This window comes from Asterias rubens, chromosome 3, assembly GCF_902459465.1.
Source record: "Asterias rubens chromosome 3, eAstRub1.3, whole genome shotgun sequence".
NCBI classification, from domain to species: Eukaryota; Metazoa; Echinodermata; class Asteroidea; order Forcipulatida; family Asteriidae; genus Asterias; species Asterias rubens.
The window spans coordinates 20,929,328-20,951,430 of record NC_047064.1 but is presented as its reverse complement, the minus strand read 5'-3'; the positions used below and the strand labels follow the sequence as shown (position 1 = coordinate 20,951,430).

General features: G+C 37.9%; 1 protein-coding gene across 1 annotated transcript; it reads right to left on the bottom strand.

Annotated features, from left to right (window-relative positions):
- Positions 1-1,446: 1,446 nt before the first annotated feature.
- On the bottom strand, positions 1,447-21,955 carry LOC117288242 (zinc transporter 2-like). The gene is made up of 7 exons (XM_033769020.1): positions 21,072-21,955; positions 18,618-18,764; positions 17,222-17,375; positions 8,746-9,076; positions 8,039-8,144; positions 6,484-6,618; positions 1,447-4,382 (listed from the first exon to the last, which is right to left on the bottom strand). The coding sequence occupies exons 1-7, from the start codon at positions 21,571-21,573 to the stop codon at positions 4,234-4,236; spliced, it is 1,524 nt and encodes a 507-aa protein (XP_033624911.1). The 5' UTR covers positions 21,574-21,955; the 3' UTR covers positions 1,447-4,233.
- Between the last annotated feature and the right edge of the window lie 148 nt (positions 21,956-22,103).

Here is a 22,103-nt window from a genome sequence, read left to right as displayed (position 1 = left end):
TTGACGGGGAACACCTGTTGTTTTCATGTAATGACACTGCAGGGGAAACTGGCAAGGACGAGCTGTACAGAGATTTTGTTTTCATTATTTAATTTTCATTTCAGAAGTAGACAGTGATGAGTTCACCATTCGGCATCAGATCATTGTCGCAGTCAAGTTCATTCAAGATTAAAATTTTGATCAGCATCGTGATGTAAATAGCTAATTTCAAACGACTGAGGGCGCATGTTGAATTACTAAATGTATGGGTGCGTTCGCTTAGCTTCCCTGGGTCGACCCCGGTGTGTGACGTTTTTTTTTCCAGGATGAACGTGTGCAGATAGTTACCCACGTTCGTCCTGGAAAAAAAAACCCGCCACACACCGGGGTCGACCCGGGAAGCTATGGAAATATCACACCAACTTTTTTTGTAGAGAATCCAATTAAGAAATTGAAAAACCCTTTAGGAAAACCCACGCGGTCGGTTAGGGACTAAACAAACAAATCCACATGCAAAACCAAGGCCCCCCTCCGGGATTCGAACCGGGGTCCTAGAGGTGACGGGGACGCATAAACCACTGTGACGATCGAGCAAACCTGACTACCCGACTCCCAGCTGAACACTGAATTTTCAAATGATATTGTCGCCTGATCTTTGACTTTATAAAGATGAGCTTTTGAAGAGTCAAATTTTGAACCTTTGAAAACGATTATTAATATAAGTGTCTCCATCATTAAGAATGGGGTTGTAAACCTATTTTGATAACACGGCTGTGGAGAGGCTGGTACCCATCTTACATGTCGGGTCATGCCAACAGTGCAATAAAAAATATAGTCCATGACAACTGATTTGTGTAGGCTGCGGGCGGAATCTGCGGGTTTAGGTGATCCACCAAAAACTTATTGATAATACTCCAGATGACCGCGAACAATAACTTTCTTATAGAATTCATAGCTTTAACCTTTATGACAAGAGTCGGACGTTCGTTGCCCTCTGCCATTCCATCGATCCCCGATGCAGCCATTTCCATTCAAATACCGCGCCTCGATCAGTTACATCCATCCAGGCAAACAAATTAATAGTCTCTGAGAAATTTGAGGACACTGCACTTCCACAGCGCCCTCTGTTGTCATTGTACATGCACAATACTACACATGGATTTAAACTTGACCGAAGAGTAAGCCAAAGTTTGGTGAAAAGTCTATACCAATACATCTTCTTAACCCAGAAACACTCTGATACTTAAATCGAGAGCCTAAGAAAAAGCATTCCATCTGCAGTTTTGGGTAAAATTGATATCCAGTGCAATAAATTCAAAACTTTGAACAAGCAACATTTCAAAAATCACCCCTAAACCAACAACCCCAGAACATTATTGCCTTAAAAACAAAATGGACACTTACTGTGATCATGTGCTGATACAAAAAAGGGTTGGAATGGAATCTTCAAAAAAGAATAGTCTTGCAAGTTATAAGCATTTCTTTATTTCATTTATCATTCATCATCATAATTTACAAAATAATTATAAATAATTTCAAAGTGTACTTTGCACCACGATCAATTAAATTGCCAAAGAAATAACATTTCAACACGAAAAACATAAATTGAAAAGACATGAAGCAACTGTAAAACCACCAACAAGTTTTGTAGAGTAATGCATTAGTTTTTTACGGAAAAGCTAATTATAAACATATTTTCAAGGGAGTGTAACTTTTAACTTCCAGTTGGAGATAAATTTTTTCACTATTTTTTATAAGTGTTGTCTTAAATAATCTACATAGTTTTGTATAGACTTCACAAAATTAATTAAAATACTTCCCCAAAGTACTTCATGTTCACACTGACCATTGTTTGCTTGCTTGAACAAACTGCCTTTAAAGCCAAAGTAAAATATTTTTGTATACATTGTCTTTTTCAACCATCGACTGGTTTAACCATTAAAAAAAAATGTAGGTAGATGTATGCAATAAAACTAACATGCAAATTTCATTTCAAAGGGTGGTCCCATTTTTTGAGATAGCGCTGAAAATCTGGTGCGACTATGTCCACCAAGGAAGAATAAAGCATAATTGGAATAAATCTGAGAAACATATCTGACAGATATGTTTCTCAGATTCAAAATTAGGGATAAAATACTATGTTAGTTTTCCACAACCACATTACTTTAAAGTAAACTTTTCTCAAAATGCTTTATACAATCCAATATTGTCCAAAGCTGCTGTAGTTCTCTAACCAAGTAACTTAATATTGCCATTAATGTTTAGAGTGATAACCAAACTTATATATCCCCTTTAATAGTGATCTTGGTACATGTACTAACAAGTTAGCACCTGAAAATCTTCTTTTCCGCTAATCAGTAACGCCAGTCTTCTCTAAATAGTACCAAACAAAAAATTTTTTTTTATTGACACAGGTTGCGTAGAAGATTAGTTATGCCTGCACTTCTGAAAGACAATTAAAATAATACCGATAAAAAAAAAATTGTGTCTCCTGCAGGCTTATAAAATAAGGTTCTCCTAACAAGAAAAGAACCACGATGTATTATCATGATAGTACTCAAGGACAGCACCCTTGTCTTTGTTACTGTGCACTGACTACATTAGAAACTACATGAGAAACTTTGTATTTTATAATTGCATAGGTACCGTTATTGCTCAAAATGTACATCATTTTTAAATCAATTACAAATCTGAGCTTAAAATAATTGAATTTTAAGTATTTAATTGTGCTCAAATAAAGGGTTCTGTACAAGCTTCCTAAGGGCCATGTCACATAATAATATGCCAATTTACAAGCAGCTAGATTCAGGTAATCTCAAAGGAGGAAAAACCCAACGTTTTAATTTTCATAAATGTTATGTATATTTTGGATTCATACAACTTGGAAAGAAAACTGCCGCTTGTGCTGCAGAAGTGTTCCTTTTCCATGCAGTTCATAGAACCGCTGTACATGTGAAATCATTTACACACCTAAGCAAATTGTTCCAGTACAGTCAGCAGAAATAGTGCTAACCATTAAGCAGCGCAATGAGACTGGGCCTCGAAGTTGCCTGTTCTGGTACAGTCAGCAGAAACATTAAGCAGCGCAATGAGATTGGGCCTACAAGTTGCCTACAAATATTGGTCCATGAAACAAGCTCTTGAGGCTCACATTGCAGATGCATTGATTGTCCTTGGGATAAAATTGTATCCCCAAATTGCAAACTTTAGTCCAAATAACGTGGGTTCGAATCCCAGTAATGACACTTGTGTGCTTGAGCAAGACATTTGCTTTAATTGTTCCTCTTCACCCAGGGGTAAATGGGTACATGTAAGGGCAGTGATGGTTCTTGTGATTGATTTAGATTGATGCGCTACATACTTAGCACCACAGGCTGCATACTCATAAAGAAGCTGAGATGTCTTAAGAAATGATACACGAAACAAGTTGCTGGGTCAGTTGGTCCAGTGGTTGGATTTTCAAGAAACAAGCTGCTGATAGAAATACATTCTTATTGATGTTAGATGCTGGGCGTGGCAACATCCCTATGCTTCAACCCAAGCAACATCTTTCTCATTTTAGCCTTTGAGGAAGACTCTGCATGGGTTTAAAACATGAAAACCATCGCCTTGTTTTCCGCCTTTAACACAAATCATTTTGAGAAAATAGAATTAGCTGTTGCAAACAACTTACCAACCAAATGGACCGAGAGTATAAATGCAAAAAATAGTTAATGGCCTGACGTTTCGACCCTAGCAGAGTCTTTCTCGAAGGCTAATCATTTTGGTCAGTGAGCAGTTGCTATACCAACTGCTTAAAAAAAAAAGTCTGACTTTTAAATATCCAAATTATAATTTGTTCAATTCACTGTCCTTTTCAAAGTATGACATTGATTATTCAATTAATTGATAATTATAATAATAATATTGAACATTTATAGAGCACCATGTCTGTCAAGGATGACACTCATGACGCAAAAAAAAAACCAAGAACACTGCCAAATACACAAAAACAACCAAAGAGCAAATCTATGATTTCCACACAATAGACAGGTTTTGAGATGTGTTTTAAATTGAGACCAAATATCTGCTTATCTGAGTTGAAATGGGAGGCTGTTCCAAAGAGATTGCCAGACAATGCTACATGCAATCTTCATCATTCAAGTCAAATTATATCCATGAGTCTAGAGTCTTCTCCTAGATATTATTACATGTATTTTGCATGAAGTCTGAACCAGGCTTTGAAGGATGATGTACATGTACCATGATTGAGTTCTATATTGTTGGCTCCCGACATCGGCCGCAGTTGTTCATGATGTCTGGTTTGTAATGCTCTACTTGGATCGTGGAGAAGACGATGTTGTACTTGTTTCGGATCAGATGAGACGCTTCTTGAAGAGTCTGTTCACTATCTGTCCCTGCATCTGGAAAAATAAAACAAAAACAGATATATTGTTACATTTGAGTCAGTCTACAGTTATACCAGTTTTTGTTTTTGATTGATAATAATTTAACAATTTGGGGGGCTAATCATCCTTTATCGTTGCTAAAAGCTGAATTGCGAAGGATGCGGCTGCAACGTGTTCGAGAAGCAGGCATGCAAGGACGCCTTTTGCTGACAGCCACATCAACCCATTATGACTACGGAGCACAGCCAAGATCGAAAGTGGAGCCAAGGGAGGAAAACCGGATGGTCTGGGAAAACCCTTGTGGCACAGCAGAGTACCAACGCACAACTCAACTCACATAAAATATGGCCCTGGCCTGGAATCGAACCAGGGTCACCTAGGTGAGAGGTGAGCGCTTTACGTCATTGATTGATTGATTGATTCAAGAATGGTATTTGGTCCATTACGCTGGAAGGATCAACTCAGGAACATGTCCAAATTCCACTTCATTGATAATATCGAAGTCATATACAGCGCACGAATCTACCAAACAAGGTACTCATGGTGCCGAGTATACATACAAACTTTAAGAAAGATAGGTTATTGCAGTGATGGATTCTGAGACCCAATGATGGATTCTGAGACCCAATTACCCTCATTAGGCAGCGCAACTAGCTACGAACATATTTGAATGGGGACGCGGTTTCCACGGAGGCCAACAGACACCTTTTCCTAAGCTGAAGAGAGAAGCGATTTAGTCCTTTGAAAAAAGACTCAAATTCTGGTAGTTAAGTCATGAGGGTGTGGGTTTGAATCCCTATCATGAAACTTGTGTCTTTGCAAAACCATAATTTCCTCTCTCCACCCAGGGGTAAATGGGTACATGTGAGGGTAATGATGGTTCTTAAGATTGATTTAACTTGGAGCTCTGAGATGGTTTAAGGAATGAAATAAAAATGTCCCAATGACTGGGCTAACAATGTTGGAGCGCCATCAGTGTCCCCGGGTGATGGATTTGAGCGATGTTATAAGGTCCTTGTCACAGGAGGCAACTTTTGCAGGCGTCTTGGAGGCAATCAACTCAGAGCATGCTACAGGACCACTTTGGTAGCACATGAGTCAATTTTATAACACTGTCTTACGATCCACAAAAGAAAAATAATCGCATTCAAATGGGAATGCCTTTTCTCCTTGGAGATTGCCTGGAACAGGTTGCACGTAAATTGCCTCTAGTAATATGACCCTAAGAAGCCACTAATATTATTATTGTAAAATTGTTAGATTCTTATTGATCACATGTACGTTCATTCTATTTCTGCTCAACACAATACATTGACTAGCTTTTTTGAAAAGTTGATCGATATTACCTACGTTTGTCGTTAAGTCATCAATGTTAAAAAAGCAATCCAAATTAACCGAGCTCTTGTACATTGAGATCTCGCGTAGAACCGTGACCTCATATTCTATAAATAGATCACTAAAGCTGCATACACCTCATCCGACTTGACACGATCAAGTGAAAACCATACCAGCATGCAGAGAAGGTATTTGTGTGGTTATCACTCTTAAATCTAATGGCAATAAAAGATTGCGATTAGAAGCTTACAGGAGCTTTCGATACAATAAAGCTTTCTGGGGACTGTTTCACTTTGAAGTGGGTGTGTAAGACATACATGTATCAGTTTTTATGCCCCCAAATTTGAATCCGAGATTAAGGGATTATTCTTTATGAGTGGGCATATTCTCTAAGGATTTTTTTTTAGAGATATCTCAAAAAAACACGCCCACCTTTAGAAATGAGACTATCACCATTAGTTTGATTGTATACACGTACATCTACATGTACACACAGCTGTGTTTATGGTGTCAACCGGGAACTTCTCTATAGTTCTCCCATTGTTTTTCAGAAGTCCCCATTGGTTCTGTAAACAAAATCGAATCAAGGTTGTCCTCGGTGTGACTTTTCCCTGGATCCCTTTTGCTAAAGTTCTCGATTTAAATGCATAGACATGCCCATAAATGTACATATGTGTAGGATAAAAACAATCGCAAAGGTCCAAAAAAAACAAAGGAGGACTTTGCCTTTAAACTGCAAATTGACGGTAGGTCTGTACCTAACAAAAGATGTTTCACTTACCAACACACAGGTGGACGGCCATTGCAGCCTGATTTGTCGTCAACGACCACACATGAAGACCATGGGCCATTCTTACATGCGGTAAACTCTTCAAATCAGCTCTTAAATTTTTAATGTTTATGTGTTTTGGAACACCTGCAATAGAGGAAGAAAAAAAAAAATCATAGATATAAGGGATGACACTATTGACCCCAAAGTTACCATCGGCAACTGTCTGATTGCTTGCCACTTTGAAAGTCTGCTTGTAAAATTGATGATTAATATGTAAATGCCCCTTTGCCTAGAATGCGCACTGCGCCACATAACACACGAGGACACTACAGTCACTTGACAGTATTAATTTTGAATTTTACTCATACACTGATGTGTGTTAGCACTGTATACTCAGTACTATCCCGTAAACAGTGCTAACACACATTGGTGTATGGGTAAAGACCAAAATAAATATTCTTTATCCCTGATGCAAATTTCACATATGTTTTAAGTCATGACAGTGTTCCTCCATTAATGGCCAACCAAGATGGCCAATTTCATAGGTCTATTGGATAGTTATCTGCCCTAGAATGGCGAGTTCGTACACAACTGTAGGTTTGAATCCCACCTGAGTATTATATGCCAGCAGATTGTTTTCACAGGGCTCAAAATAAAAGCGTAGGTCCTTAATTTAAAACATCCTGGGTACGGCTGACCACTCAATGGATTTGATTGGCTGAGCTGATGTTTTAGGTAGTTTAGTACATCAGACTCAAGTTCTGGTGGTTCAGTCATGAGTGTGTGGGTTTGAATCTCGGTCATGTGGAGTGTCGTGGCCGAGCGGATAAGAGCACCAAACTCAAGCTCTGGTGTTTCTTTTCAGCAGAATGTGTGTTCGGGAGTTGCGACACTTGTGTCCCTGAGTAAGACACTTAACTATAACTGCTTCTCTCCACCCAGGGGTAAAATGGGTGCCTGTGAGGGCAGAGATGGTTCTTGTGATTGATTTTACTGAGTGGCGCATATTTATAGCAGGCTGTATACTCCCCTGGGAGATGATAGGGTTTAAAGGCAGTGGACACTATCGGTAATTACTCAAAATAATTATTAGTATAAAACCTTACTTAGTGATGAGTAATGGGGAGAGGTTGATGGTATAAAACTTTGTGGGAAACAGCTCCCTCTGAAGTGACGTAGTTTTCGAGAAAGAAGTAATTTTCCACGAATTTGATTTCGAGACCTCAGGTTTAGAACTTGTGGTCTCGAAATCAACCATCTAAATGCACACAACATGGTGTGACAATGGTTATTTTTCTTTCATTATTATCTCCCAAGTTCGATGACCGATTGAGCTCAAATTTTCACAGGTTTGTTATTTTATGCATATGATCAGATACTGCAACCGTGAAGGCTATTCTTTGACAATTACCAATAGTGTCCACTGTCTTTAAGGAATGAAATAAATGGCCAGTGACCAGGGGTAATAATGTTGGAGCACCATGAGCGTCTGATATGAGTATATAAGTAGCCACTACATGTACTACGATACTTTTCTTTTCATTATAACTCTGGCATATCATACCTTCCATCAGGACTTGGATAGCGTCTCTTAAAATCAAGATTGTTGTCACCAAGACCAGCACGGAGAAGATGAATGTACAGATTGGATCTGCAATTTTGTATTCAGGCTGTGGAAGAAAACAAAAATAATTACCAAGTTCAGCTACTAATAAAATATTTGCTAACCATTGCATAATTTTAATGCAAATTTCAACCTTTAAACTTAGCTAATGGTCTGACGTTTTGACCCTGGCAGCCAAAGGCGCCCTTGCATGCCTGCTTCTCGAACACGTTGCAGCTCTTATTAGCTGAGAGTAAGGATGATTAGCCCCCCAAATATTATTATTATTATTATTATTATTATTATTATTTCTCGAAAGAAGACTTTGCATTTATACCATCGGACCTTTTAGTTGGTAAGTTGTTTGCAACAGCTAATTCCATTTCAGACCTATATGCTTCACTTTGGGAAGAGCAAGGGCACCAAGGAATTGTCTTCTTGGTAAAGGGGCACCCTATGAGTAAACTGAGGTCTTGAAATCAAATTTGTGGAAAATGACTTCTTTCTCAAAAACTATGTCACTTCAGAGGGAGCCGTTTCTCACAATGTTTTATACTATCAATCCCTCCCCATTACTCATTACCAAGTGAGGTTTTATGCTGATATTTTTTTTAAAGGATTTACCAATAGTGTCCACTGCCTTTAAAAAACCTTTAAAAAACTCTCACCTTGACTAAGATAATAACAGCGGCGATACAGACACCAACGCTCTGTATCAGATCACCCAGTATATGTATAAATGCTGCCCTCACATTCATGTTCCCTTCGGACTTCTTGGGTTTGGCCGGATTCAACTCCTCGTCCGTGTCCGCATCCACAATCCGTATCGGATCTGCTTGGATGCTAAGAGGCTGATCATCTTGGTCTTCTTGAAGAGTCTGGTAGGGGGCGTTACTCTCATGATCCCCGCCGTGACTGTGACTGTGGCCGTGGCCTCCCCCTCCCCCTAGACCTCCATGGCTGTGACTGTGTCCGGTGAAGTGCAACACGGCTGCAAGTCTGTGTAGGGAATAATAATAACATTAGTCTATTTTCTATACCTTCCGCCCTGGTAATAGTTAAAAAGCAGGACAGTTCTTTTCAGAACTGAGAAGTCTCCCGAACCTCCGATTATCTACTCCGCGGCAGTAGAATAAAGCAAGACAGTTCTCTAAGAACAACTCTACCTGGCAAGTAGATACACACATGGTGTTACCGCAAACCAAATATACATTGATACCTCATCATGCAATGCCTCAAATCCTATATAATAATAACATTGATCATGAAAAAGGCTTCTTAGGGGTAGCTACAAATCCGTCACTCAGTGACGCTCAAGGCGCTTTAATTCAGTATTTTCCTGAAAGGTGTATGTGGGACTACATGTTCATGTAGTATTACTGCAGATTACTAGCCCCCAGGAAGTTTTAGTAGCCTAAGGGCCTTGTCAGACGAGGCAACTTTTAGAGGCAACTTGGAGGCAACCAACTGCAGTGCACGCTACAAGACCACTTGGGTAGCACATGAGTAGTTTTTGAAACAATGTCTTACGATCTCCAAGAAACAAAAAGTGAACATTCAAATGTGAATGGATTCTCTTCTTGGAGATTGCCTGGAAATGGTTGCCTGTAAATTGCCTCGTGTGACATAACCCTTGGGGTGGATTTCATAAAGAGTTAAGACCAGTCTAATCTTGAGGTAGGATGAGTTACTTGTCCTAACTTAGGACTAGCCTTAAGTTTTTAATTTCACTTAGGACTAGTCCCAACTCTTTATGAAATCGACCCCAGATTTTAAAGGAACACGTTGCCTTGGATCGGCCGAGTTGGTCTTTGAAAAGCGTTTGTAACCGTTTGTTATAAAATGCATACGATTAGAAAGATATTTTAAAAGTAGAATATAATGATCCACACAAATTTTCCTCGAAATTGCGTGGTTTTCCTTTAACTTGCGAACTAACACGGTCGGCCATTGATGGGGGTCAAAAATTTGACCCCCACAAATGACCGTGTTAGTCGACGAGGTAAAAGGAAAACCACGCAATTTTGAGTCATACTTGTGTGGATCATTATATTCTACTTTTGAAATATCTTTCTAATCATATGCATTTTATAACAAACGGTTACAAAACGCTTTTCAAAGACCAACTCGACCGATCCAAGGCAACGTGTTCCTTTAAACAATATGTCATTTGCATCTTGTTTAAGGCCTTATAACATTATAATAAGCCTTTTGAGAAATGAAAAAGAAAGTTGTTGAAAAGCCGTTTCCTCCTTTTGACCTTTTTAAGTATATCAGCAGGATATTAATTACTTCAATAATTTGTAATAGTGCTGGTACAAGCTTAATAAAGTAATAAAACTGAGCGTACCATTTTATAGAATGTTTTATGATGAGCACTTTATAATCTTTCGGATTTTAATAATCTTTCGGATTATTTCAAATGATTCATCCAGTTCACAGTGTTTGACATTACAGTCGTCAGAAAGAAAAAATATTATTTCTTATACATTTAATTTGACAAAACTTTCCTTGTGTATATCAGTTAAATATGTTAAACAACATAATATTTTTCACAAATTTAAAAAAAAAATAAAAAATTCATTTAATAAAACAAGTTGAACTTGATTTCACGTGAACTTTAAAATTATGAGTGCCTGTGGTCCTTCTACATGTATTGTTTTCAAGGCACAGAATAAAACAATTTACATTAAAACTGCAATTTTTACATTCCTCTGAATCGAACCATGGCAACAAAATCTTGACATGAAACGCCATCCACCTTGCCTAGATGATAATTTTTTTCCGGTGGGGTACAATGCATGTCAAAGGTCACTACTTAAACCTCGAACAAAACATTTATTTTCCTTTTTCTACATTGTAACTGCAATGACTTTAGTTAATCGCAAAGTCAGCGATGTCGCAAAGTCACTTTTGTGAAAATGGCCCCTTGTTGTTTAGTATCATCTACATACAGAGTACCCTGTTACGCACTTTGCAGGCTAATTAATTTCAGATGAAAAGATTCCTTCATTCATACAAAATAGCAGACAACAAAATACTGATTTGTGTACAGTTTAAGTTAACCATAAATGTATTATACTTGTATACTGAAGTATGTACATATTTTGTTTTCAATCGTTTTCTTAGTGATTGGTTTTTGATTGTTTTCAACCTTTGTAATATTGCAGTCATTCAAACATCACTTGCTTGTACATGTTCTTGGATTGTCTCCATCACTACATCTGATGAAGTAGGTGTTGCTACACAAGCTCATCAATGCACCTTTGGTGGTAATAAGGTATAGTCTTATAGTGCTAAACCACTTCTTCTTGTGTGCAATTAATTGAAGTTGTAGAGATTAATTAAGGAATAATAAAACTGTTGATTATCACGAGGGATTTTATATATTTTTTAATGCAGGTTGTTTCTCAGAAGTTCACATCGCTCACATTCAAACCCCATCCCTTCAAACTCCAACAACAACAACACCATGTTTTAATTGATTTTGTCGGATTAAGGATTGTCAAAGTAAAACGATCACTGATGTGTTTTTTTAACATATTTGATGTTTGCACACGTGCATTTCAGTGCTTTTAAAAGTGTGATACCTGTTCTAATAAACATTTTTGAATTGAATTGAATTGAATTAAGCTTTACGAGTCCCTGCCTGTAAGAATGTACCAAATTAGGGGGGGGGGGGGGGGGGGTGTGATTCATGGGTTCGCAGATCTTCTTCCAAAAAATTAGAGTGATACACCATCATACCAAACGAATAAATCCAAAATTTGCTGACGCTTTCGGTTTTGGAGTTACCAGTTATCAAAGTTTGGGCCAAAAAGCCCTCAAGAAACGAATAGTACATTCCCTGTAAACACAAAAACGTGCGCCAAGGTCATCCCAGAAAAAGTAAAAAATTTTTTGAAACCTCCAGTTGGGCTTATAACAAAAGTAAAAAAAAAATCTCGGGATCTCGTTGGCGCGTCATGTTACTCGCACCTGAACCTTTGACGAACAGTGCCCTCGTGCCATTTTCAACGCCTCATAACTCAGCGCGCCTATAGGATCCCATGAATTGAACAAGTTCAAATGAAAGAGCTTGCATCCCTAAAACAAATTTAAGTGCAAAGTGAGTGGGATCTCGTTGGCGCAGAGAGATAATAGAGGTCAAAGTTCAAATTTTACCAATATATTGCGTTTTCACACCTCCGTAACTTTGCGCGCCAACAACAAAAAATTGTTTTTATGGCAACTGGGTATTGGAACAGTTTTCATCTAATGACAAATGAAAAAAGAATCTTGGGATCTCTGCAACTTGCATGTCAAAAGATTTTTTGAATTTTTTTTAAAGTATTGTCATTCCACACATTTTGGCCTAAATTGGCACAACATTCACTTTTTTCATCACTGTAAGTATCTGTGCCAACAAGATCCCATCAATGTTTTCTTGTATTTGGTTAAGTTGAGTGTTCCTAAACAGATTTCAATTGAAAAATAATTGGGATCATGTTGGCCTACCAATATAACAAAGGTCAAAGGTCATATGAAACTACACTACTGCCTATTTCGGGCGATTTTGCGTCGTCTAGAAATCCACGCGCCAATATGATCCCATTAAATTGTCTGCGTTTTATGATTATATAGATGCTCAGCAACACATAAAAAGCAAAAACCAAATGGGATTTGAGTGGCGCTAACAAATATTACATATCAAAAGTTCACAATACATGCCTATACTTATGCATTGCTGTGGCAACCGAAAGTGAGAATTATCCCTCAATTTCAAAATGTTGGCAAACCATGAAGGGGATAGGTCTCCAAAATGAATTTTGGTCAAGAGATAGACTGGACTTGTTTTTACAAATGGTGTTAGTTTAATGTTGGTTGGTAACTGTTGCCAAGGTCAAAGGTTACAAAGAATATGGGTTTTTTTTTTTTAATGATCAGAAACACAACAACAAGCTATTGGGAGAGTGAGGAAAGAAAGAAAAAAAAAAAGAAAAAAAAAAAAACGTGTCCGGATTTTGGGCAAAAAATACGTGTCCGTATTTTGGACATTGTCTGGGCATTGTCTGGACATCGGGGCTACCGTTACTGGTAGGAAAACATGGAAACTGTCTAGCTTAGACCTGACAGGCCACTCAGTTGAAGGTATTTTTGTTCAGAAGGTCTCCTTTTTTTGTCGCCATTACTTCGTACTTTTTTTGCCAAGCTTCGATAAGGTACATGTACAGCCAGCGTGGGCACAATAATAGTGGATACATGAGGAATGAGGTTACTGTGGCACGTTAGCTCACACACAACCTCATTCCCCACGCACGTGTGCACTATTCCCCCCATCGTGTAATAGAGATCAATGGGTACGATCTTGCACAAATGCACTAGCGTAAAAAATGCACACTCAGCCGGCCAGCCCAGCCAGCGGGGGAGGGCACGCAACAATCATTACGTCGAGACACGTACATTATTCAACACTGCGTTCTAAAATTAAAAGTGTTTTTTTTTCTTTTCTGTTACAATTGTTTTGATATTTTTCTTAATTTGTATTTCCACTTCATAGTTCATTAGTTGTTTGCATGTATTGTACGATTTAATAAAATTATATTGGCCGGCTTGTTTGGCGTGTTTTATTGAGTATTATCGTAGCGTCGTAGTCACGGCTCGAAATCGTATTTGCTACGCCCAAATCGTGTATGTTGGTATCTCTGTTACAGTGATGAAAAAAGTGAATGTTGTGCCAATTTAGGCCAAAATGTGTGGAATGACAATACTTTAGAAAATTTTGCACTTTGCGCTTAAATTTGTTTTAGGGATGCAAGCTCTTTCATTTGAACTTGTTTAATTCATGGGATCTTATAGGCGCGCTGAGTTATGAGGCGTTGAAAATGGCACGAGGGCACTGTTCGTCAAAGGTTCAGGTGCGCGTAACATGATGCGCCAACGAGATCCCAAATTTTGTTTTACTTTTGTTATGAGCCCAACTGGAGGTTTCAAAAAATGTTTTACTTTTGTTGGGATGACCTTGGCGCACATTTTTGTGTTTACAGGGAATGTACTATTCGTTTCTCGAGGGCTTTTAGGCCGAAACTTTGATAACTGGTAACTCCAAAACCGAAAGCGTCAGCAAACTAAAATTTTTGATTTATTCGTTTGGTATGATGATGTATCACTCTAATTTTTTAGAAGAAGATCTGAGAACCCATGAATCACCACTTGGTACACTCCTACAGGCAGGGACTCTTAAATGTGATACCACCCCAAAAAGGGCCCAATTTCATGAAGCTGTTTTGCAGTTGCCAAATGACAAGTTTCTTTGCTTCGCATAAATTGAGTGGGGCATCTGTCACAACAATGTAAACTTAATGGAATTCTAGCTAGTAATCTGTTTTCTGTTAGTCAGTGTTTTTACTTTCCCCAGCAGGTCTTTCTGCTTACAGGCTACCTTTATGGTTGGGTTGTATAGAGCTAACTTGGTGTTGGATTATGTTCACAAAGAGGATCTTACCAACCTGTAGATCAATGGAATTCAGTATGAATTCAGGATGAAAAGGGCCCAATTTCATGAAGCTGTTTTGCAGTTGCCAAATGACAAGTTTCTTTGCTTCGCATAAATTGAGTGGGCATCTGTCACAACAATGTAAAGTTAATGGAATTCTAGCTAGTAATCTGTTTTCTGTTAGTCAGTATTTTTACTTTCCCCAGCAGGTCTTTCTGCTTACAGGCTGCCTTTATGGTTGGGTTGTATAGAGCTACCTTGGTGTTGGATTGTGTTCACAAAGAGGATCTTACCAACCTGTAGATCAACGGAATTCAGGATGAATTGACCACAGGATGAAACCCCCAAAAGCTAATTGTGTTATCAACAACATGTACTTAGCTTGTTGAGTTTGTATAGTAGTTATGTAACCTGCTATTTCGACCCTGTCAGAGACTTTCCTCAAAGGCTTTAATGACAGTACTAGTTCCATTTGTGTGTAGTCAGGTAGTGTTGTCATTTAGCCTAATAGTGGAAGACACAAAACCCCAGGCCATTACTCTGCTAGGGTCGAAACGTCAGGCCATTAACTTTTTTTAAACATTTATACGTGGAGGTACTTTCAGTTGGTAAGCAGTTTGTGAAACAGCTTATACTAGTTCCACAATAAATATAACAAATAACAAAAGGTACTATTCATAGTACACACTGTATATTGTACATGGTTGGTAAGCAGACTGTCAATAAACATAATAAATAACAAAGTTACTATACAATAATACATGTTCAGTACGCCAGGCCTACACACAGTATCACATCCTGTGGTAACCACGTTTCTGATACAATTTACATGTATCGCCATGTAGGTGAAACAATGCTCCATGGAAGTTGCCTCAGGAAGTGAGAATTCAACAAAAACGATAGTTGAGATGTTGATGTAATCAAACATGTGACACATTATTCTGGACTGTTTGTTATTACGTGTCGAGTCACATGAGACAAGTTGCGAGTCACATTTTCATGAAGCTGCTTAGACACCAAATTAAGCTCAGCACAACAAGTTGCTTGCCCGACATACATGTACAATTTGTGACTGGCATCCTGCTCATTTCTGCTACGCAGAAAATTGTTGCTTAAAGCCATTGGACACTTTCAGTAAACAGTATTGTCCAGTATTGTCCAAGGCCCACACTTTCAGGAAAACTTCTACTGTCAGAGCATTTTAAGGGCACCAAGGCCAGAGGGCATGATGACAATTGCCTATGTTGCCTCCATAAAGTATCATGCCTAACTGTTCTACATTACATTTTCAATCCAATAACTGTTTTTTTTATGGCCTTGAGTCAAAAAGATAATAAAAACTGCATTATCTTAGCATAAAACAAGATGCTGTTTACATAGATTATCGATTTGTCGTTACATCTGGGCATTCACCATTGCCGCCTTCTGTTTGTTTTTCTGATAACTGACTTAAGTGTCAATACAATTAGAACCAGAAGTTATACAATGTTTGTACCTTGATATTTGCGTCGGCATAAAATGAGGGCCAATTTTATAACCCCATGCTCATGGATGGCTAAGTAGCTGTTTATTACATAAAAACTCTTCCTTGATTATGTGACATGGGCCCAAAAACAGAAGGTAATGGTGAAAGACTTCTCTTGAAATATTATTCCATGAAATGCTTTACTTTTTCAGAAAACATTAAAACAATTATAAATTCACGACACCGAGAATTACAGATTTATTTAAAACACATGTAATGACACGGCGAAACGCACGGAAACAAGGGTGGGTTTTCCCTTTATTTTCTCCAGACTCCGATGACCGATTGAGCCTAAATTTTCACAGGTTTGTTATCTTGTATAGAAGTTGTGATACACGAAGTGTGGGCCTTTGGACAATACTGTTTACCGAAAGTGTCCAATGGCGCTAACTAACCTTCCTTCTTACATAGAGCAAGGACTCTTATTAGCGCCATGAGCAGCCCTTGGTTTTATATGTTTTTGCGCATTATTAGATGTCCTTATTATTATAATTATAAAAGTTGGTACAACATTTTCTTTCAAGGTTCCATACTGGTGTCTTGAAAACTTCAATGAATGGTTTTAACAAAAAGACCTAGTCGAACACCAACAAGCTAAATACTTTAAACCAGAGATACAATGTGTAGATAGATAGTGGGAAGTGTTTTCACGCTAAGGTTTCGTTTCCCAGTGTTAACAACATGAACAAACTTGATAACTTGACTTCCTCTCAAAAGGCGCCTGTCCATTTTCAGATTTCTAAATTTCACAAAGCCGTTAAAATGGTTTTAAAAGCAGAAATTGCTTAGCAAATTTCTCTACCAAGCAGAAAATAAGTGGAGCACCAGCTGCAACAAAGTAAACTTTAAGGCATTGTGGCTGGTAACCGGTTTCTGATAAGCAAGTGCTTAGCAACTTGTTATGCTTTCAAGCTTTATGAAATTGGGCCCTGTAAAGCCTGTAAGCACAAAAACTTGCTAAGCAGAGATTAGTGTTGCTTAGCAGAAACAGGTTACCAGCAAAATTACATTAAGTTTGCAGTGTTGTGGCTGGTGCCCCAATCAATTTTTGCTCACCATAGAAATTTGTCAAGCAGTATTTTCTGTTTTTTTTTAACAGCTCTATGAAATTTGGACCTGGTCCAGACAGAAAGATTGAACTTACAGTATATTGATGCCGAGTCCAGAACCAGCAGTAATCAGCATGATTTCACCATTGATTTCATAATCTTGGTTTATACATCTCAAGATAGCGAGGTATACGAGAACGCCGGTAGCCAACCAGATAGTCAAAACACTTATTACAGCACCAAGAACCTCTGAAATTAACCATCAAATCAAACAAAATAACAAATTAATAAAATTAAGTTCAAATTTTTTCTCTCTTTACTTATTACAGCACCAAGAACCTCTGAAATTAATCGTCAAATCAAACAAAAAACAAATGAATAAAATAAAATTCAAATTTGTCTCTGTTACTTATTACAGCACCAAGAACCTCTGAAATTAAACATCAAATCAAACAAAATAACAAATGAGTAGGATTTGAAACTTTGCATGGTGGAAATACGATATGGAAAGGTTTGCTATAACACCATGTAATGACTATCTCTAATGAGTTGGGGTGGTTCTGAAAAGAACCATTGGTTTCAACTCAACGTTTCGATCAGTATGCTCTGATCGCCTTCTGAAGAATAACAAATGAATAAAACTAAATTAAAATTTGTTTCTGTTACTTATCTAAAAGCAACAAGCACATCTGATATTAATCATCATATAACAAAATAATAACAAACTAATAACATTATTTTCTTTATGCATACATGTACATAACATGTGTCCTGCATGTACACTTCAAATTAAAATGATCACAATTAAATCCAAGGTCTCAATATTAAATTATTATGTCGTGGCCAGTCTGGTTCTGGCACAGTGGATAGAGCAATTAACTCAAATTCTAGTGGCCAAGCCATGAGATTGTGGGTTTCAATCGCGGTTGTGACATTTGTGTCCTTGGGCAAGACACTGTACATTAATTGCTTCTCACCACCCGGGAGTAATTCCAGACCATAAACTAAGATGTTTAACAACAAAACAATAAAGGCTTTTAAAAGTGCTGGTATCTCCATGTAGTTAAAGGAAAACATTTAGTTTTTCCTCTTACTAGAAAAAAAAAAAAAAAAAATCCTACTAAGAGATCACAAATTTTCCACCGAAAAATGAAAGAAAAGTTTGTGAAATAGGACTGATTGACAGCAAAATTATTTTGTGTAAAAATCTTTGAATTTTGAATTTGGACGAGCATGAGCCACTACTGGATTCTGAAAAAAATATCAAAATAGTTTGTTATTTTTGTTAATCAATCAACAATAAATAACACATTTTGGATAGCTTTGCGAGGCCTTTCACTTCAACATACATGTAATGCACACACTTCAAATTTTATCAAATAACGCAACCCTCCTCCCATCAGCAGGAGGGTTACGTTATCGCAACTAATATCCATGTATTTTCAATCAACAATATTTTAAAGTCATTTTGGCCAAAAGATTCTTACATACCAGCTCTGAAGTAACCGAAGGACATACGTGAAGTTGGGGGTCGTCGTGCAATCCACAACGCAAATAAACTGATGAGAAAACTTGTGAAGTCGCTAAGAAGATGAGCTGCATCTGTCATTATTGCTAAACTCTGAGAAAGGTAGCCACCTATTAAGAGGAAATAAATATAAAATAATGAATTTATGATCATCTGTGGAAATTTCTTTATTTGATTTAAATTTTGTAAGCTTACTTTCATTGTCATTGTACGCCTAGAATTTCATCTTCACAGGTGCAAATTAATTTAAAAAGTCTTTCTTAAAGACAGTGGACACTTTCGGCACAGAAAAAAAAAAAAAAAAAGTTCACAGATTTACGAATAACTTACAGTGTTTACAGAAGGTAATGGTGAAAGACTTCTCTTGAAATATTATTCCATGAAATGCTTAATACTTTTCGAGAAAACAGTAAAATAATTATCAATTCTCGTTGTCGAGAATTAAGGATTTATTTTAAACACATGTCATTACACGGCAAAGTGTGCAGAAACAAGATGGATTTTCCCCGTTTTTTTCTCCTGACTCCGATGACCATTGAGCCTACATTTTCACAGGTTTGTTATTCTTTATATCAGTTGTTGTGATACACAAAGTGTGGGCCTATGGACAATACTGTTTACCGAAAGTGTCCAATGGCTTTAAAGGCACTGGACACTAAACTGGTAATTACTCAAAATAATCATTAGCAAAAAAAAACATACTGTAATGAGCAATGGAGAGTATAAAACATTGTGAGAAACAGCTCCCTTGGAAGTAACATAGTTTTTCGAGAAAGAAGTAATTTTCCAAGAATTTGATTTTGAAACCTCAGAATTAGATTTTGACGTCTCAAAATCAAGCATCTGAAAGCACACAACTTCGTGTGACATTATTATCTCGCAACTTTGACGACCAACTGAGTTGAAAGTTTCACAGGTTTATTATTTCATGGTCATTTTATGCATGTTGCGATACACCAAGTGAGAAGACTGGTCTTTGACAATAACCAAAAGTGTCCATCAGTGCCTTAAAAGTAGATTCTGTTACCAGTGATTAAAGCCCAGAAACTCAATCTTTTAGCGATCAGGTCATCGTTCAACCCACACCGTCATTGACGCTAATTTAAAGGACACGTTCTTTTTGGAGGCCAATACCAGAGCAGCAGAGGGCGTTTGGCTTCATTGGAGGTCAAGCCTTCTTTCAAAGTCGCTAATTCCTGGTCTTCTCAGATCTAACAACACCTCTGAATCCCAGTGGCACCTTGTTGGGCTAGTATGGTTCTATTTTACAGCGATCTTATCATAGTCGACTATAAGTCTATATGAAAACACAGGTCTTAAAAGAGAGCCATATAAGCAAGGTGGACTATTCTTATTCGAATATAAAATAAACATCTTGTTTATATTGTATAAATAAGGGAATAAAAGGGTATAGACAAGTTCTTACACGGCCGTTTAAAGCCGGCAGGGTCGAATTGCCGTGTGATAAAAGCCCGAGCCGAAGGCTCGGGGAGGGCTTTTAATGCACGGTAACAACCCTGCAAGGTTTTAGAATGAGTCACTACTCTTTTATTCCCATTCATAAATGCCATTTTTGTTAAAAAAAGTAAAAAAGAAATACAATTACAGACACTTTGACAGTTGAAAATTTGAGGTTTGAAATATTTTTACAAAAACTTTGTGAAGAATATGTTGCCCGTGGGTTGTGTGTATGCTTAGAAATAGGTTACAAGCACACGCACTTAGAAATAGATTAAGCGCTGTTACATAGCTATGAACTGCGTGTTCCGCGTGATAATCTTACGCGACGACACGCGGAAGCCAGCCGGTTATAAACACTGGTCATTATCAACCGTTTAAAGACCCCCACGTGACGCGCTCTCCACCAATATGAGTAGAGAAACTGTCTGGGGTATTTATGAATTATCCTTTTGTTTGATAATTCTCTTTTAAAAAATATAAATAATGGTTATAAATAAAAAAACTTGCTGGTAGTTACCGCCACATTTTAACTTGTATTGAATTTTAGGCCTACATCTTATTCACTCAGAAGTAAAAAAGGAATTTGACCACAACTGGTCACTGGTGCAAAGTAGTCGTTCGCTGCACTTATTGATACCCTGTGAGTCTCTGTTACTCATTTAGAATTTCAGCAATTGAAAACAAATGAAATCATTAGTTATGTTGTTCTGCCTGAAGTAATTTGCAGTGTAAATCTTTTGTATCATTTTATAATTGATCCAAAAGCTAGTGTGGAGTACTACTAAAATTTGCACTATTTATGAGACTTTGTAAAGAAAAATAAATTAAAGACAGTTCTAGTTCTACGACGATCTACGTTTAGTTGCTTTTCTATTCTATTTTTAATACATGTAGTAATATCATTATAATGAGGATTTCGAAGTTTGTCAAATTTAACTTTACACTTCTTGGCATACCAACAAACTCTCCAATCATAAATATCAAGCACACGACCGCAGCAAAAATGAGTTGTTTCTGTGCTCTTATGTTTGTGGACATGTCGGCACCGGTCCCTCCTGGGCCCAACAAAGTGGCGTGACAGTGGTCAGTGCTCTGCTGCTCCAATTTGGAGTCCAAATCCACGGGAGGGTCATCTTCCGCTGAGCTGGTGTGATTCTGTTCGTCGTTGGGAACAATCCTTACACAGGATGATAGTTCACTAGCCATGATTAGTTCTGAATTATTAGCACGTTCACTTTCCTGAGTTGTGTTATAATTAGCACGAGTAAGCATTAACTCTGTGTTGGAACTGGAAGTTCGTGGAAAACTACCATTTCTCCGACTTAGTTGTGACATGGAGGAATATGGTTGTGATGATTCGCCGGACCCGTCTCCTTCGAACTTTTCACCGACAACATCCACAAGTAAAACTGCGCCACCGAAACCTCCACTCTGCTCCTGTGTAGCTGTTCTGTTCATGGCTTTTTGACAAAAACTAAAGCAACTGCACACGAGTCCTGCTACACATGGTTAGGCCCACGTCGGAATTTGGACTTCGGACCGTCATTTTGAGGTCCACACTTTAGTTTTAGACATCAATATGGAGTTCCACTTAAAGTAGTGCAAAACGGGTCTCGTACTCGTAGTCGTAGTCTCTCGACACTTCAGTGGCAGATTTTCAACTGAAACACTCAAACAATACCGAACCGATTATGGAACAGTCCCTTTTCTAGAATTGAACAAACAGAACGAACAGAACTAGCCCAACTTTTGGTTGATGGTTGATAGAAAATAATTCATTTGGCCATAAATAATAATTGTTCTGAAGTTCCACGCGTATGTTTGTTTTGTACACACACGACTTTAGAGACATCAAGTCAAAGTTAACAGTAGTAACAACCTCTAAGGGCACCAGTCTATACGCCGCAGCCCTAGTTGCATAAAAACAAGATTAGTATCCAACTCAAAATGACACTTCTCGCTAGTGGTATGTCGCCGGTGTGCATCCC

Coding starts and splice junctions, on each gene's coding strand:
- LOC117288242 (XM_033769020.1), bottom strand. CDS start 21,573: ATGAACAGAACAGCTACACAGGAGCAGAGTGGAGGTTTCGGTGGCGCA. Junction 8,145..8,745: donor CTGTTATTATCTTAGTCAAG/GTGAGAGTTTTT, acceptor TTTCTTCCACAG/CCTGAATACAAAATTGCAGA. Junction 4,383..6,483: donor GGCCGTCCACCTGTGTGTTG/GTAAGTGAAACA, acceptor TTATTTTTCCAG/ATGCAGGGACAGATAGTGAA.